The 19438-nt window shown below is 41.2% G+C and overlaps 1 protein-coding gene across 1 annotated transcript in view; it reads left to right on the plus strand.

Moving 5' to 3' along the window:
• FANCE (FA complementation group E) overlaps positions 1-19056 on the plus strand; it is a 78815-nt gene extending 59759 nt beyond the window's left edge. The window contains exon 11 of the mRNA XM_053706847.1: positions 18577-19056. Coding sequence (XP_053562822.1) covers positions 18577-18687 — 111 coding nt within the window. The 3' untranslated portion in view covers positions 18688-19056. The remainder of the gene's footprint in view (positions 1-18576) is intronic.
• Positions 19057-19438: the final 382 nt, after the last annotated feature.

Here is a 19438-nt window from a genome sequence, read left to right on the forward strand (position 1 = left end):
AGATTGGACGATTGTAACAACAGATGCCAGCCTTCTAGGTTGGGGCGCAGTCTGGAACTTCCTGAAGGCTCAGGGATCGTGGACTCAGGAGGAGAAACTCCTCCCAATAAATATTCTGGAGTTAAGAGCAATATTCAATGCTCTTCTAGCTTGGCCTCAGTTAGCAACACTGAGGTTCATCAGATTTCAGTCGGACAACATCACGACTGTGGCTTACATCAACCATCAAGGGGGAACCAGGAGTTCCCTAGCGATGTTAGAAGTCTCAAAGATAATTCGCTGGGCAGAGTCTCACTCTTGCCACCTGTCAGCGATCCACATCCCAGGCGTAGAGAACTGGGAGGCAGATTTTCTAAGTCGTCAGACTTTTCATCCGGGGGAGTGGGAACTCCACCCGGAGGTGTTTGCTCAACTGGTCCATCGTTGGGGCAAACCAGAACTGGATCTCATGGCGTCTCGCCAGAACGCCAAGCTTCCTTGTTACGGATCCAGGTCCAGGGACCCGGGAGCAACGCTGATAGATGCTCTAGCAGCTCCTTGGTTCTTCAACCTGGCTTATGTGTTTCCACCGTTTCCTCTGCTCCCTCGACTGATTGCCAAAATCAAACAGGAGAGAGCATCAGTGATTCTGATAGCGCCTGCGTGGCCACGCAGGACCTGGTATGCAGACCTAGTGGACATGTCATCTCTTCCACCATGGACTCTTCTAATACAAGGTCCTTTCAATCATCCAAATCTACTTTCTCTGAGACTGACTGCATGGAGATTGAACGCTTGATTCTATCAAGGCGTGGCTTCTCCGAGTCAGTCATTGATACCTTAATACAGGCTCGGAAGCCTGTCACCAGGAAAATCTACCATAAGATATGGCGTAAATATCTTTATTGGTGTGAATCCAAGAGTTACTCATGGAGTAAGGTTAGGATTCCTAGGATATTGTCCTTTCTCCAAGAGGGTTTGTACAAAGGCTTATCAGCTAGTTCTTTAAAAGGACAGATCTCTGCTCTGTCTATTCTTTTGCACAAGCGTCTGGCAGAAGTTCCAGACGTCCAGGCATTTTGTCAGGCTTTGGTTAGGATTAAGCCTGTGTTTAAAACTGTTGCTCCCCCATGGAGCTTAAACTTGGTTCTTAAAGTTCTTCAGGGAGTTCCGTTTAAAACCCCTTCATTCCATTGATATTAAACTTTTATCTTGGAAAGTTCTGTTTTTGATGGCTATTTCCTCGGCTCGAAGAGTCTCTGAGTTATCTGCCTTACATTGTGATTCTCCTTATCTGATTTTTCATTCAGACAAGGTAGTTCTGCGTACCAAACCTGGGTTTTTACCTAAGGTGGTTTCTAACAGGTATATCAATCAAGAGATTGTTGTTCCATCATTGTGTCCTAATCCTTCTTCAAAGAAGGAACGTCTTTTGCATAATCTGGACGTAGTCCGTGCCTTGAAGTTTTACTTACAGGCTACTAAAGATTTTCGTCAAACATCTGCTCTGTTTGTCGTTTACTCTGGACAGAGGAGAGGTCAAAAAGCTTCGGCAACCTCTCTCTCCTTTTGGCTTCGGAGCATAATACGCTTAGCCTATGAGACTGCTGGACAGCAGCCCCCTGAAAGGATTACAGCTCATTCTACTAGAGCTGTGGCTTCCACCTGGGCCTTTAAAAATGAGGCCTCTGTTGAACAGATTTGCAAGGCTGCGACTTGGTCTTCGCTTCACACCTTTTCAAAATTTTACAAATTTGACACTTTTGCTTCTTCGGAGGCTGTTTTTGGGAGAAAGGTTCTACAGGCAGTGGTTCCTTCCGTTTAAGTTCCTGCCTTGTCCCTGCCATCATCCGTGTACTTTAGCTTTGGTATTGGTATCCCGCAAGTAATGGATGATCCGTGGACTGGATACACTTAACAAGAGAAAACATAATTTATGCTTACCTGATAAATGTATTTCTCTTGTAGTGTATCCAGTCCACGGCCCGCCCTGTCCTTTTAAGGCAGGTCTAAATTTTAATTAAACTACAGTCACCACTGCACCCTGTGGTTTCTCCTTTCTCGTCTTGTTTCGGTCGAATGACTGGATATGGCAGTGAGGGGAGGAGCTATATAGCAGCTCTGCTGTGGGTGATCCTCTTGCAACTTCCTGTTGGGAAGGAGAATATCCCACAAGTAATGGATGATCCGTGGACTGGATACACTACAAGAGAAATACATTTATCAGGTAAGCATAAATTATGTTTTTTTCATATATGAATCATAAATTACTCACTGTATAGAAAAGATCTTCATGCAAAATACATGTTTTAAAGCATTTAAAACTGTCTTTTTTAAGCAAAATTTGTATTGTTTTGCAGTGAACACGAACCCCTTTAAAAGCTTGCTGTATTTTCACCTCCATTACTGTGGTCAATTAGGGACTAATATAAATGAACTCCAGCACATATCCGACAGTCACTGTAAGCAGGCAAAAAAAAAATAAACATAAATTTTTGTTTCACTACTCATACTTAAAGTGAAGGTAAAGTCAAACGCTTTAGTACAAACAATTACAGATATGAAGGAAAATAAATATAAGTTTCATTCATCAATTGTTTCAAAAACATATATTACCTGAGTTATCTAATTTTTTTGTCATCTAATCAGCTTTCCGAAAAACAACCCATAGACTTTTTTTTTCTTCTAAAGAACGATCACGTGCTTGAGCCATCCAATTGATTGTTTGGCCGTTAGGCGGCCATCAAATTTCGTCATCAACATTTGGGTCTACATGCCCATGCGTTACATTTTCTCCTCCTCAATTTCCAAGCCCGCGCGTTCTCGTTTCACGCATGCGCAGTATAAACAGAATCAACTCACAAAAAAACACACAACTATTCTCTGTGTGGTCCAATATAGTATTGAATGAATCTCGCAACTCATTCAATACTATGTTGCAAAGTTGTTTCGCCTGCGCTAAGATCACTGTCCTTAAATTATACGCATGCGCGGTTAATCCATGCTCAATGTGCACGAGCTTACTAGACACGTATAGAGCGGGTGGGACCGCTCTATACGTCACAGTATCTTAAACCCGGAAATGGAGGATGGGAGGAGAATCTGCAGGGAACGGTAGGAAAAGTAATTGTATAAATAGAACAAAATAAACAAAAATTTATTAAAAACAAACCTAGCGATTGGATTTGGGTTAGTAAAAGGGACATAAAAACGATTGCTGGTTAACAAAACTTTACCTTCACTTTAAAGGGACAGTCTACTCCATATTTTATTGTTTAAAAAGATAGATAATCCCTTTATTACCCATTCCCCAGTTTTGCATACCCAATATGGTTGTATTAATATTTTTTTTAACTCTTTGATTATCTTGTATCTAAGCCTCTGCAGACTATCCCCTTATTTCAGTTCTTTTGACAGACTTGCATTTTAGCCAATCAGTGCGTTCTCATAAGTAACTCCGATGTTAAATGCACTAAGATAGGAGGCGGCATTCAAGGGCTTAGAAATTATCATATGATAGAGTGAGGCAGCACACCAAGGAAAAAGGGGGCGTGCCCTTACGCGTTTTGTGCCGTGCGGCATTTAATCATAGGAATCCTATGATTAAGTGGCGCACGGCACAAAACGCTTAAGGACACGCCCCCTTTTCCCTCATGTTCGTGAGTTTGTGTTTTTAACTCAGCTGCAATAAAATTTTGAATTTTTATCGGATACCTTGGTGTGCTGCCTCACTCCTTCAACAATTGTTTCCTCGTTTTTTTTCATATGGTGCTTGCACGACATGCTGCCTTGAGCGCCTGTGACTCGAAAGAAGTTGCCGTTTGTGCTGTGTCTGGAGCTGCGCTTCTCCCCTACTTCCCTCTCTTAGAAATTATCATATGAGCCTATCTAGGTTTAGCTTTCAAAAAAGAGACAAAGCAAATCTGATGATTAAAGTAAATTGGAAAATTGCATGCCCTATCTGAATCATGAAAGTTTAATTTGACTAGACTGTCTCTTTAAACATTTTTGGGGAATTAATTTTCTCTTTAAATTGATATAAAACCCCAACATTTTTCTTTCATGATTTAGATAGAGCATGCAATTTTCAAACAACTTTCTAATTTACTTCTATTGTCAATTTTCTTCATTCTCTTGTTTATCTTTCGTTGAAAAGCAGGGAGCCAGCCCATTTTTGGTGCACTGTATGGCAGAAGTTTTGGAAGAATGTTATCTATTTGCTAAAGCAGCAGATGGCAGAACTATTTCCTGTCATGTAGTGCTGCAGATGCCTTCCTATGTATATCTTCAACACAGAATAACATGGGAACAAAGCAAATTTGATAATAGATATAAATTGGAAACTTTTTTTTAAAATGGCAGGCTCTGTCTAAATCACAAAATATTTTTGGGGGGTTTCATATCCCTTTAACTAAAATCTGGAGGAGATCTCTTTTAAGCTTAAAGCTGTGCATAAAGGTACATTAAACCCTGATTCAGACAGAGCACACAATTAAAAAAAAAAAGTTTAAAAATTTGCTTTATTTTTTCGTGAAAGTGATATTTGCACTCCACTGAGTAATACCAGCGCACGCTAATGTGCACTGGTATTACAAGTTGATAGCAATGCGAACGCGAGCTCGCATTCGCATTGCTGGAAAGTATTGAGCTCACGAGAGCGCGCTTCCATAGGCTCCAATGGGAGCCTCGTTCTCATACAGTGACACAGGGCATGAGAACCTCGCGCAGTGAAGGGAGTAAGTAGCGCAGAGATGGCAGCAATGTTCAGTGCCAGTTTTTTCCTAACATCCCACACCTTAACCCCTTAAAACTGCCTAGTACAGTTGTTTTTTAGTTTTTAAAAAAAATGATACATTTTTTTTAATAAAAAACTATAATACCTTCTATTTTGAGGGCATTTGGGGTACTTTTATCGCAAGCTTGCAGTAGCAATAACCAGCCACTTGTAATCTTTTTAAAATGGGGATATCAGTGTTAGGAATCTGGGACAAAGCCTGTTTAAAAATATTGTTTTCTTTCCTATGGCATGGAGAGTCCACAACTTCATTCCAATTACTAGTGGGATAGGAGCTTTAGTGGGATAGGAGGCAAAGAGCACCCCACCAAAGCTGTTGAGTGTTACTTCCCGTACCCATAACCCCCAGTCATTCTCTTTGCCTTGATCACGGGAGAATGGTGAAGGAGGTATCTAAAGATATTTAATCATTTAATGGGTACTTCTCCCTGCAAGCAAGGATTGGGGTCAAGCTGTGTCCATGTCAATCTCTTTAGTAAGAGTAGTGGTGGCTTTACTTCTAACACCATTGCTACCCCTTTGTAGAAAGCCAGGGTTGGTTACTCTGTTCTTTCTTTTCCTTCAGGTCCATGACAGAAAGTGGAGTTTCTATCACACCGAAGTAGCTGTTTCTCTGCCCTGCAGCTGGATCCACAGATAAGTGCATTTGCCTTCTAGGTACTGAAGGACAGCACTTTAGAGGTAAATCCTCTAGTGGATCTATTTTGGGACATATATTTTTAATTAGGGGATACATTCAAATGGGCAATGTTGCAGGCACATTGTATGCTTAACTCAGTGGCATGTTGAGAGACTAAGGGGTTAATGAAAAGCGGTATGCTTGGAATTAACTTTATTTGAGAAGGGTTTATAAGGAGTTTTCTGGTGTTCCCCCTTTTTTATTGGAGTCCTGATAAGGATAAGGAAATAGAATATTAACAAGTTTTACTTTCTATTTGAGCTGCTAGAAACGCACGCTTTTAATTCTGTGGCGCAGTTTCTTTTTTCTTCAGTCCGCTCACGTGACTCTCCGCTCTTCCGTGTCATTGAGGAGCAGAGTTTAGTCAGTCTTTGAGCCTAGGCTGTTACGGCTACGTTTCTAGGCGATCGGGAAAGAGGAACTCTGATCTCGGCTGGAGAGTCTCCCTTCTGATTGCTAGTGGGTCTTCAGTTCCCGGTACGGTAGAAGCCTCAGGCAGACTAAGGTTTTTTAAGAGATAAAGAGTGTGATAGGTGCCGTTTTTTCTGATCCTCTGATCAGCTTTTTCATACCTAGGAATTAACTACGGATCTGTGTATGATATCAAATTTAATTTTAGTCATTTTTTGGGGAACCGGTTTCTGTAGTTATGGAAACAGAACAAGATTCTTCCTTTACTTTGGATAAATGTTTACTTTGTTTGGAGGTGCCAATTGTGCTGCCTATGCAATTTTGTTCCTCATGTTTAGCTAAGACTTTTAAATTTATAGACAAATTACTCCCTTCTGAGCAAGCCAAAAGTCTCTCAGGATAATGCTATTCATGATATGCCTCAGCTTTCTCCTCAAACGTCCCAAGCTTTATCAGTTTTGCATACAGTGCCTTGCGTGTCCTCTCAACCTCCTGGGGGTGTTTATTTACCAGGGGATTTTGCTGAGCAGATAACTTCTGCGGTATCTGCAGCTTTATCTGCTTTCCCTACTTCGGGTAAGCGTAAGAGGAAATCTAAACATATTTCTGCTAGTAAGGTTTCTGACCCCTCTAAATCAGCGCTGGTCTGCCTTTCCCAAACGTCTGATAAGGAAGATACTTCAGTAGCTTCTGAGGGTGAGATCTCAGACTCTGACATCATAGGGGAAAATTGCAGAATCTGAAGAAGTAAATTTCAGATTTAAGCTTGAACACCTCCGGTTACTTCTGAAGGAGGTTCTAGCTACCTTGGACGACTCTGAACCTTCTGTCGTTGTCAACCCTAAAAAGTCAACTAAACTTAATAGAGTTTATGATACTCCCTCATCTGTGGAAGTTTTTCCTGTACCAGACAAAATGTCAGATATTATAGCTCAGGAATGGCATAAGCCAGGGATTCCTTTTTTACCCTTACCATGTTTTTAAAAAGATGTTTCCTGTTGCAGACTCCATTCGTGACTCGTGGTGCACTGTGCCTAAGGTAGAAGGAGCGATTTCTACTCTAGCCAAAAGAACTACTATTCATTTAGAGGATAGTTGTTCTTTCAAAGATCCCATGGATAAGAAGCTGGAGGCTTACTTAAAAAAGATGTACATTCATCAGGGATTACAGTGGCAACCTGCTGCATGTATTGCTACGGTTGCGGGAGCAGCATCTTATTGGTGCAATGCTTTGTCTGAGCTGATTTCAGAAGAGACTACTATAGAGGAGATCCAAGGTAGGATCAAGGCTTTTAAGCTGGCCAATACTTTTATCTGTGATGCTAACATGCAAGTGATTAGACTGGGAGCCAAATTATCTAGCTTTGCTGTCCTAGCTCGCAGAGCTTTGTGGTTAAAATCTTGGTCGGCTGATGTAACTTCCAAGTCCAAGCTTTTGTCTTTACCTTATAAGGGTAAGATTTTATTTGGTCCTGGTCTGGCAGAGATCATTTCTGAGATTACTGGTGAAAAGGGATCTTTCCTACCTCAGGACAAGAAGAATAGACCTAAGAGTCGCCAAAATTTTAATAATTCGCTCCTTTCGTAATTTCAAAGGACAAAAGTCTTCCGCCTCCTCTTCCAAGCCGGAGCAATCCAAGAACTCATGGAGGTCCAGTCTGTCTAGGAATAAGAGGAAGCAAACCAAGAAGCTGATTCTAAATCAGCATGAAGGGATTGCCCCTCCCCTGTCCTGGATCAGGAAGGGGGCACACTTTCCCATTTTTTTTGTCAGGCTTGGATACGAGATGTTCCAGACCCTTGGGCTGTGGACATAGTATCCCAGGGTTACAGAATAGGTTTCAAGACTTGTCCTCCCAGGGGCAGATTCATCCTCTCAAGATTATCTGCAGACCAGGTAAAGAGAGAGGCCTTCTTAAACTGCGCAAAGGACCTTTCTTCCCTGGGAGTAATTGTTGCAGTTCCTGAAAGGGAACGGGGTCTATTATTCTATTCAAATCTTTTTGTGGTTCCCAAAAAGGAGGGAACTTTCCATCCCATTTTAGACCTAAAGTGTTTCGACAAATTCCTCAGGGTTCTGTCCTTCAAAATGGAAACCATTTGTTCCATTCTTCCCTTGGTCCAAGAGGGTCAGTTCATGACAACCATAGACCTGAAGGACATGTATTTTCATGTTCCCATTCACAGGGATCATCATCAGTTTCTGAGGTTTGCCTTTCTGGACAAGCATTAACAGTTTGTTGCACTTCTGTTTGTCACGGCTCCCAGAATATTCACAAAGGTTCTGGGGGCTCTTTTGACAGTGGTCAGATCTCAGGGAATTGCGGTGGCGCCTTACCTAGACGATATCTTGGTTCAGGCGTCATCTTTTCAACTAGCAAAATCTCATACATAGATTTTGTTGTCTTCTCTTCGTTCCCACGGATGGAAAGAGAATCTGGAAAAGATTCCAGCTACAAGGGTGTGTTTCTTAGGGACAATCATAGATTCCCTATCCATGAAGGTTTTCCTGACGGATGTCAGAAAATCCAAACTTCTTGCTTCGTGCCTCTCTCTCCAGTCTGCTATTCGTCCATCAGTGGCTCAATGCATGGAGGTGATTGGTCTAATGGTTGCTTCCATGGACATGATTCCTTTTGCTCGGTTCCATCTGAGACCTCTGCAACAATGTATGCTCAGTCAATGGAACGGAGACCATTCATATCTATCACAGAGGATAGATCTGGATTCCCTAACAAGAGACTCTCTCTCATGGTGGATTTCACTGGACCATCTGTCTCTGGGGACTTGCTTCCTGAGACCTTCCTGGTTGATTGTGACCACGGACGCCAGCCTGTTAGGCTGGGAAGCAGTTTGGGGCTCATTAAAAGCTCATGGCCCTATGGACTCGGGAGCAGTCTTCTCTTCTCATAAACATCTTAGAGTTGGGAGCAATCTTCAATGCCTTGACAGCTTGGCCTCAATTATCTTTAGTCCGGTTTATCAGATTCTAGTCGGACAACATCAACCCGGTGGCTTACATCATCCATCAGGGGGGAACTCGGATTTCCTTAGCAATGAAGAAGGTGTCTTGCATCCTGCAGTGGGCGGAAGCCCATGATTGTCTCCTATCTGCCATCCACATTCCAGGGGAGTGGGCTCTCCATCCGGAGGTGTTCTAAAAGATAACCCTCAGGTGGGGGGTTTCCGGCGTTGGATCTGATGGCGTCTCGTCAAAATGCCAAGCTTTCAAGAGATCCTCAAGCCGTTCTAATAGACGCTCTGGCAGTTCCTTGGAACTTCAATCTGGCATACCTGTTTCCTCCGTTTGCTCTCCTTCCATGAGTAATTGCTTGTATCAAACAGGAGAGAGCATCTGTGATTGTAATAGCTCCTGCATGGCCTTGCAGGATCTGGATCGCGGATCTAGTGAAGATGTCATCTCTTCCACCTTGGAGGTTACCTCTGAGGAAGGATGAACGCCTAGTTTTGGCTCGGCGTGGCTTCTCTGAGACGGTCATTGATACCATGCTTCAAGCTCTTAAACCTGTTACTTGCAAGATTTACCATAAAGTATGGCGCATATACCTTTTATTGGTGTGAATCAAAGGGTTTCTCTTGGAGCAGGGTAAGGATACCCAGAATTTTTATTTTTTCTTCAGGAGGGCCTGGAGAATAGTTTGTCAGTCAGTACTCTGTAGGGTCAGATTTCTGCACTGTCTATTCTTTTGCACAAATGTCTGGCAGACTTGCCAGATGTCCAATCTTTTGTTCAGGCTCTGGTCAGAATCAGGCCTGTGTTTAAACCTGTTGCTCCTCCTTGGAGCCTTAACCTTGTTCCTAAAGTTTTGCATCAGGCTCCGTTTGAGTCGATGCATTCTGTTGATATTCAATTGTTATCTTGGAAAGTTTTGTTTCTTCTTGCTATTTCTTCTGCTTGCAGGGTTTCTGAGCTTTTGGCTCTGCAGTGCTATTCCCCTTATCTTATTTTTCATGCGGATAAGGCGGTCCTTCGTACTAAGTTGGGTTTTCTCCCTAAGGTAGTGTCAGATCACAATATTAATCAGGATATTGTCGCTCCTTCCTTTTGTCCCAATCCTTCTTTCCAGAAGGAACATCTTTTGCATAACCTGGATGTTGTGCGTGCTCTAAAATTTTACCTTCAAGCATCTAAAGATGTTCAGCAATCTACTGCCCTGTTCGTTGTTTTCTCTGTTAAGCATAAGGGTCAGAAGGCCCTGAGAACCTCCTGAGAGAATTACGGCTCATTCCACTAGGGCTGTCTCCTCTTCCGGGGCTTTCAAAAATGAAGATTCTGTGGAGCACTTTTGCAAGGCAGCAACATGTTCCTCTTTGCATACTTTTTCCAAATTCTACAAATTTTATACTTTTGCCTCAGCTGAGGCTTCTTTTGGGAAAAAGGTTCTTCAAGTGGTGTGCTGCCTTCTGTTTGGGTACTCCTGCTTTATTCTCCCTCCCTTTTCATTCTGTGTCCTCTAGCTAGGGTATTGGTTCCCACTAGTAATTGGAATGAAGTCGTGGACTCTCCACGCCATAGGAAATAAAATAAAATTTATGCTTACCTGATAAATTTATTTATTTCCAGTCATGGAGAGTCCACAACCTCACCTTTTATGTAAATTTAAGAAGGCAGTTTTTTTGTGTTAAACTCAGGCACCTCTATACCTTTGTGTTTTCTTCTTTTTCCGTTTCCCTTCGGCTGAATGACTGGGGGTTATGGGTAAGGGAAGTGACACTTAACAGCTTTGCTGGGGTGCTCTGTAAGCATAAATGTTGTTTTTAAAATAACACAAATGACATGGGTAAATAGAGGATTTAATAGTGTGTTATTAAAGGGACATTAAACACTTTGAGACTTTACTATAAAATGTTTAGTTATGTGTAGTAAACAAAATTGCAATATACTTTCATCATTTATTTTGTCCCATTTTCTTGTAATTTAACTATGAACATTGTTGATTTTCTCATATCCATTGTGTTTCTATAGAGTAATTGGCACAGCCATGTTGGGACTTTGGTTTCCACTTATCTCTATCTTCTGCTGAGGACAATTAGGCACAGATATAAAACAGGCAATAAATGAGTGTAAAACAAGTCTGTATTGAAACTCTGTTAGATAATTACTTCAACAATGCTATATGCCACACAGCTTTGTTTTCACATTCATGTTTAATGCCTGTTTTATGTCTGCTCCTAATTCTTTTCAGCGGAAGAGTTAGATAAGGGAAAAACTTAGGTTCCAACACGATGATGTCCATTCATTTTATAGAAGCTAAAACTTTACATTTTATCTTTTATTATTTAAACAACTAATATTTTTTCTCAGGATAATCTTTGCTTTGACTACATAATACCAACACTATGGAATTTTTAAAAATAAATAATAATAATTATGTCTAGCATTTATTTACTGTTTAATATCCCTTTAAGGTTTATGTGTGAGACATGACGAACTACTTTGATTATGACTGAGTTTTGTAATGAATCATATCAAGCCTTGCGTTGGTAGCCAACAAAGGCATCCCAGGTCGGCTATATCGGAAATATTCTGTGCCAAGGCTATCCAAGCTCTGTTGGAATTGGCTTTCCTGAATGAGAGTAGGTTCTGAACAGTGAAATACGTTTTTACCTTTTTATCCATCTTTTTATTATAGTCCCTCCTTTTGCTTGCATGCATATTATAAACACAAATAGATACTCACATAGTAGCTTTCTGTTAACACACTGACACACGTCCATGTGATATGTCCTCAAATATGGTCTTACTATAAAAGTAAATAAATAGATTTCTCTTGTTAAGTGTATCCAGTCCACGGATCATCCATTACTTGTGGGATATTCTCCTTCCCAACAGGAAGTTGCAAGAGGATCACCCACAGCAGAGCTGCTATATAGCTCCTCCCCTAACTGTCATATCCAGTCATTCTCTTGCAAGCCTCAACCAAGATGGAGGTCGTAAGAGGAGTGTGGTGTTTTATACTTAGTTTATTCTTCAATCAAAAGTTTGTTATTTTTAAATGGTACCGGAGTGTACTGTTTATCTCAGGCAATATTTAGAAGAAGAATCTGCCTGCGTTTTCTATGATCTTAGCAGTAGTAACTAAGATCCATGGCTGTTCTCACATATTCTGAGGAGTGAGGTAACTTCAGAGAGGGAATGGCGTGCAGGTTATCCTGCAATAAGGTATGTGCAGTTAATATATTTCTAGGGATGGAATTTGCTAGAAAATGCTGCTGATACTGAACTAATGTAAGTAAAGCCTTAAATGCAGTGAGAGCTACTGGTATCAGGCTTATTAATAGAGATGCATACTCTTATAAAAATGTAATATAAAACGTTTGCTGGCATGTTTAATCGTTTTTATATATGTTTGGTGATAAAACTTATTGGGGCCTAGTTTTTTTCCACATGGCTGGCTTGAATTCTGCCTAGTAACAGTTTCCTGACTTTCCACTGTTGTAATATGAGTGGGAGGGTTTGTTTGTGCAGCAAAAATTACAGACACAGACATCCAGCTTCTTCCTGCATGATCCAGGATATCTCTGGAGGGCTTAAAAGGCTTCAAAGTCGTTTTTGAGGGAGGTAACAAGCCACAGTAGAGCTGTGGCAGTTGTTGTGACTATTTAAAAAAAAAAAAAAAAAAGTTTTTGTCAGTTATTATTCTGTGTTTGGTATTAAGGGGTTAATCATCCATTTGCAAGTGGGTGCAATGCTCTGCTTACTTGTTACATACACTGTAAAAATTTTGTTAGTGTAACTGCCTTTTTTCACTGTTATTTCAAATTTTGGCAAAAATTTGTGTTTCTTAAAGGTGCAGTAACGTTTTTTATATTGCTTGTAAACTTGTTTAAAGTGTTTTCCAAGCTTGCTAGTCTCATTGCTAGTCTGTTTAAACATGTCTGACACAGAGGAAACAACTTGTTCCTTATGTTTGAAAGCCATGGTGGAGCCCCATAGGAGAATGTGTACTAAATGTATTGATTTCACCTTAAACAGTAAAGATCAGTCTTTAACTATAAAATAAATATCACCAGAAGATTCTGACGAGAGGGAAGTTATGCCGACTAACTCTCCCCACGTGTCAGACCCTTCGCCTCCCGCTCAGGGGATGCACGCTAATATGGCGCCAATTGCATCAGGGACGCCCATAGCGATTACCTTGCAGGACATGGCTGCAATCATGAATAATACCCTGTCAGAGGTATTATCCAGGTTGCCTGAATTAAGAGGCAAGCGCGATTGCTCTGGGGTTAGGAGAAATACAGAGCGCGCAGATGCTGTAAGGGCCATGTCTGATATTGCGTCACAATATGTAGATCATGAGGACGGAGAGCTTCAGTCTGTGGGTGACGTCTCTGATTCGGGGAAACCTGATTCAGAGATTTCTAATTTTAAATTTAAGCTTGAGAACCTCTGTGTATTGCTTGGGGAGGTATTAGCTGCTCTGAATGACTGTAACACAGTTGCAGTACCAGAGAAATTGTGTAGGCTGGATAAATACTATGCGGTGCCGGTGTGTACTGATGTTTTTCCTATACCTAAAAGGCTTACAGAAATTATTAGCAAGGAGTGGGATAGACCGGGTGTGCCTTTTTCCCCACCTCCTATATTTAGAAAAATGTTTCCAATAGACGCCACTACACAGGACTTATGGCAGACGGTCCCTAAGGTGGAGGGAGCAGTCTCTACTTTAGCAAAGCGTACCACTATCCCGGTTGAGGACAGTTGTGCTTTTTCAGATCCAATGGATAAAAAATTGGAGGGTTACCTTAAGAAAATGTTTATTCAACAAGGTTTTATTTTACAGCCCCTTGCATGCATAGCGCCTGTCACGGCCGCGGCGGCATTCTGGTTTGAGCCCCTGGAAGAGGCCATCCATACAGCTCCATTGACTGAAATTATTGACAAGCTTAGAACACTTAAGCTAGCTAACTCATTTGTTTCTAATGCCATTGTTCATTTGACTAAACTAACGGCTAAGAATTCCTGATTCGCCATACAGGCGCGTAGGGCGCTATGGCTTAAATCCTGGTCAGCTGACGTGACTTCCAAGTCTAAATTACTCAACATTCCTTTCAAGGGGCAGACCTTATTCGGGCCTGGTTTGAAGGAAATTATTGCTGACATTACTGGAGGTAAGGGTCATACCCTTCCTCAGGACAGGGCCAAAGCAAAGGCCAAACAGTATAATTTTCGTGCCTTTCGAAATTTCAAGGCAGGTGCAGCATCAACTTCCTCCGCTTCAAAGCAAGAGGGAACGTTTGCTCAATCTAAGCAGGCCTGGAAACCTAACCAGTCCTGGAACAAAGGCAAGCAGGCCAGAAAGCCTGCTGCTGCCTCTAAGACAGCATGAAGGAACGGCCCCCTATCCGGCGACGGATCTAGTAGGGGGCAGGCTTTCTCTCTTCGCCCAGACATGGGCAAGAGATGTTCAAGATCATATCTCAGGGATATCTTCTAGACTTCAAAGCTTCCCCTCCACAAGGGAGATTTCATCTTTCAAGGCTATCTGCAAATCAGATAAAGAAAGAGGCATTCCTACGCTGTGTGCAAGACCTCCTAATTATGGGAGTGATCCATCCAGTTCCGCGGACGGAACAAGGACAGGGTTTTTATTCAAATCTGTTTGTGGTTCCCAAAAAAGAGGGAACCTTCAGACCAATTTTGGATCTAAAGATCTTAAACAAATTCCTCAGAGTTCCATCTTTCAAAATGGAAACTATTCGGACCATCCTACCCATGATCCAAGAGGGTCAGTACATGACCACAGTGGACCTAAAGGATGCCTACCTTCACATACCGATTCACAAAGACCATCATCGGTTTCTAAGGTTTGCCTTTCTAGACAGGCATTACCAATTTGTAGCTCTTCCCTTCGGGTTGGCTACAGCCCCGAGAATCTTTACAAAGGTTCTGGGCTCACTTCTGGCGGTTCTAAGACCGCGAGGCATAGCGGTAGCTCCGTATCTAGACGACATCCTGATACAGGCGTCAAACTTTCAAGTTGCCAAGTCTCATACAGAGATAGTTCTGGCATTTCTGAGGTCGCACGGGTGGAAAGTGAACGAGGAAAAGAGTTCTCTATCCCCACTCACAAGAGTCTTCTTAGGGACTCTTATAGATTCTGTAGAAATGAAAATTTACCTGACGGAGTCCAGGTTATCAAAACTTCTAAATGCTTGCCGTGTTCTTCACTCCATTCCGCACCCTTCGGTGGCTCAGTGTATGGAGGTAATCGGCTTAATGGTAGCGGCAATGGACATAGTGCCATTTGCGCGCCTACATCTCAGACCGCTGCAATTATGCATGCTGAGTCAGTGGAATGGGGAATACACAGATTTGTCCCCTCTGCTAAATCTGGATCAAGAGACCAGAGATTCTCTTCTCTGGTGGTTGTCTCGGGTCCACCTGTCCAAGGGTATGACCTTTCGCAGGCCAGATTGGACAATTGTGACAACAGATGCCAGCCTTCTAGGTTGGGGTGCAGTCTGGAACTCCCTGAAGGCACAGGGATCGTGGACTCAGGAGGAGAAACTCCTTCCAATAAATATTCTGGAGTTAAGAGCGATATTCAATGCTCTTCTGGCTTGGCCTCAGTTAGCAACACTGAGGTTCATCATATTTCAGTCGGACAACATCACGACTGTGGCTTACATCAACCATCAAGGGGGAACCAGGAGTTCCCTAGCGATGTTAGAAGTCTCAAAAATAATTCGCTGGGCAGAGTCCCACTCTTGCCACCTGTCAGCAATCCATATCCCAGGCGTGGAGAACTGGGAGGCGGATTTTCTAAGTCGTCAGACTTTCCATTCGTGGGAGTGGGAACTCTATCCGGAGGTGTTTGCTCAATTGATTCATCGTTGGGGCAAACCAGAGTTGGATCTCATGGCGTCTCGCCAGAACACCAAGCTCCCTTGTTACGGATCCAGGTCCAGGGACCCAGAAGCGACGCTGATAGATGCTCTAGCAGTGCCTTGGTTCTTCAACCTGGCTTATGTGTTTCCACCGTTTCCTCTGCTCCCTCGACTGATTGCCAAAATCAAACAGGAGAGAGCATCAGTGATTCTGATAGCACCTGCGTGGCCACGCAGGACTTGGTATGCAGACCTAGTGGACATGTCATCCTTTCCACCATGGACTCTGCCTCTAAGACAGGACCTTCTGATACAAGGTCCTTTCAATCATCCAAATCTAATATCTCTGAGACTGACTGCATGGAGATTGAACGCTTGATTCTATCAAAGCGTAGCTTCTCCGAGTCAGTCATTGATACCTTAATACAGGCACGAAAGCCTTTTACCAGGAAAATCTACCACAAGATATGGAGTAAATATCCTTATTGGTGTGAATCCAAGAATTACTCATGGAGTAAGGTTAGGATTCCTAGAATATTGTCTTTTCTCCAAGAGGGCTTGGACAAAGGATTATCAGCTAGTTCCTTAAAGGGACAGATTTCTGCTCTGTCTATTCTTTTGCACAAGCGTCTGGCAGAGGTTCCAGACTTTCAGGCATTTTGCCAGGCTTTGGTTAGAATTAAGCCTGTGTTTAAACCTGTTGCTCCTCCGTGGAGCTTAAACTTGGTTCTTAAAGTTCTTCAAGGAGTTCGGTTTGAACCCCTTCATTCCATTGATATTAAACTTTTATCTTGGAAAGTTCTGTTTTTGAGGGCTATTTCCTCAGCTCGGAGAGTCTCTGAGCTATCTGCCTTACAATGTGATTCTCCTTATCTGATTTTTCATGCAGATAAGGTAGTTCTGCGTACCAAACCTTGGTTTTTACCTAAGGTGGTTTCTAACAAGAATATCAATCAAGAGATTGTTGTTCCATCATTGTGTCCTAATCCTTCTTCAAAGAAGGAACGTCTTTTACATAATCTGGACGTAGTCCGTGCCTTGAAGTTTTACTTACAAGCTACTAAGGATTTTCGTCAAACATCTTCCCTGTTTGTCGTTTACTCTGGACAGAGGAGAGGTCAAAAAGCTTCGGCAACCTCTCTGTCCTTTTGGCTTCGGAGCGTAATATGCCTAGCCTATGAGACTGCTGGACAGCAGCTCCCTGAAAGGATTACAGCTCATTCTACTAGAGCTGTGGCTTCCACATGGGCCTTCAAAAATGAGGCCTCTGTTGAACAGATTTGCAAGGCTGCGACTTGGTCTTCGCTTCACACTTTTTCAAAATTTTACAAATTTTATACTTTTGCTTCTTCGGAGGCTCTTTTTGGGAGAAAGGTTCTTCGGGCAGTGGTTCCTTCCGCTTAATCCTGCCTTGTCCCTCCCATCATCCGTGTACTTTAGCTTTGGTATTGGTATCCCACAAGTAATGGATGATCCGTGGACTGGATACACTTAACAAGAGAAAACATAATTTATGCTTACCTGATAAATTTATTTCTCTTGTAGTGTATCCAGTCCACAGCCCGCCCTGTCCTTTTCAGGCAGGTCTAAATTTTAATTAAACTACAGTCACCACTCCACCCTATGGTTTCTCCTTTCTTTGTTTGTTTTCGGTCGAATGACTGGATATGACAGTTAGGGGAGGAGCTATATAGCAGCTCTGCTGTGGGTGATCCTCTTGCAACTTCCTGTTGGGAAGGAGAATATCCCACAAGTAATGGATGATCCGTGGACTGGAAACACTACAAGAGAAATAAATTTATCAGGTAAGCCTAAATTATGTTTTTTTTTGGTATGTATCAGTCTAGTTTTACCTGTTAATGTAACTATTGACGTCGTTATGTAATAAAGTCAGCTGCCATTACTCTGCCCTTTCATGTCATACTAACATGGGTGTTTTTTTTTAATAAAATTTTTATTGAAGGTTGAAGTATGGAACATACAGGTATCAAACATAAGCAAGAACAAGAAACGTTACAGGCAGTGTGAACTATGATAATCAGTTGGCATACATGCAAAGAATTACCGAACATACATCCGGTACAGAAAAAGATTAATCCTAACGGTCTAACCAACCATCATCCAAGTTAACATGGGTTTTTGAAGGGACAGTCTAGACAAAACTAAACTTTCATGATTCAGATAGAGCATGCAATTTTAAACAACTTTCCAATTGACTTTTATAATTAAATTTGCTTTGTTCCCTTGGTGGTATTTTTGAAAAGCTAAACCTAGGTAGGCTCAAATTGATTTCTAAACCGATGAAAACCGCCTCTTAGCTCAGAGCATTTTGAAAGTTTTTCACAGTTAGACAGTACTAGTTCATGTGTGTCATATTAGATAACATCGTGCTCACTCCCGTTGAGTTATTTAGGATTCTGCACCGATTGGCTAAACTGCATGTCAAAAGCACTGAGATAAGGGGCAGTCTGCAGAGGCTTAGATACAAGGTAATCACAGCGGTTAAAAGTATATTAATATAAAAGTGTTGGTTATGCAAAACTGTGGAATGGGTAATAAAGGGATTATCCATCTTTTTAAACAATAAAAATTCTGTTGTAGACTGTCCCTTTCTTCATCTCTGAGACTAAACTGTCAGCAGTATGGGATTTCTTTATTGTACATATTGTAAAAAACAAACAAAAAGAGTAACGTAATGTAATGAAACATTTTAATTCTCTCCTTCAAATAAATGTCCATAGCAACTTGAGTTGTGCCTGAATCCTGTTAGTAGTTGTATTAAACTGGAAATATGATGGGTCATTTAGACAATTATTCATTGTAAAAAAAAGTGATATCTTTTTTTTTTTTCTTTCAGATTTTGCAAACTCACTTTGGATTTTTAACAAATGCTGTTAATGCCAACCAAACTTTTCTGAAGAAGTCTTTGCAAGGAGCTCTAAAGAAAGTGCAGGAAGTTATAACATGACAGTCTTACACAATCTTATAAGCCAAATACATATTGTTGTTTTGTCAATGAACTGAAATTCCTAACTCGGACTCTCATTCAAGTTGTTTTCCCCCTCTTTTCTCTGCAGCCAATCAAATGCTCTATCTACCAGATTATTCAGTCTTAGATTGGCTGTTGCAAACCAAGCTGTGTAAAAAGAAAAGTAGAAAAATGTTGCTTATTTGTTTTTGCAGCAATATAACATGAGAAGTTTCCGCTAAAACAGCATTTTATGTATGTATTTTTGCTTTACTATTTTGTCGTTTTATTTTTATATAAGATACCGTTCCTACCACTATAATAATGTTATTGAAGCACTATTAGTAAATTTCAAAAATAACTATTGTATTGTTGTATGTAAAGTATGTATTTCAGAGAGTGTGTGTACATATACAGTATATATATATTTATATATAATAAAATGATCCTTTTTATGTGTTTTAGTGACAGCTTAGTAACTGTATAGTGAATTGTTTTAAATTTAAGAAGAAAAATACCCTAGTAAACATTTTATTTATTTCTACTCCAAAGTCACCACCACCTCCAGCAATTTTTATTGCCTTCCAAATATGCACTCTTTTGCATTACTCCTGTAGCTGGAGTATTTTTTTATTTTTATTTATTTAAATTGTTATAAAAAGAAAAGAAAAAAAGAAGAAATGCAGAAAACCAATGAGGGACCATCACAATGTAGTTTATCTGAACCTATAATTCCATAAATGGGATATTA

The sequence above is a fragment of the Bombina bombina genome, chromosome 3 (assembly GCF_027579735.1).
Source record: "Bombina bombina isolate aBomBom1 chromosome 3, aBomBom1.pri, whole genome shotgun sequence".
Classification (NCBI taxonomy): domain Eukaryota; kingdom Metazoa; phylum Chordata; class Amphibia; order Anura; family Bombinatoridae; genus Bombina; species Bombina bombina.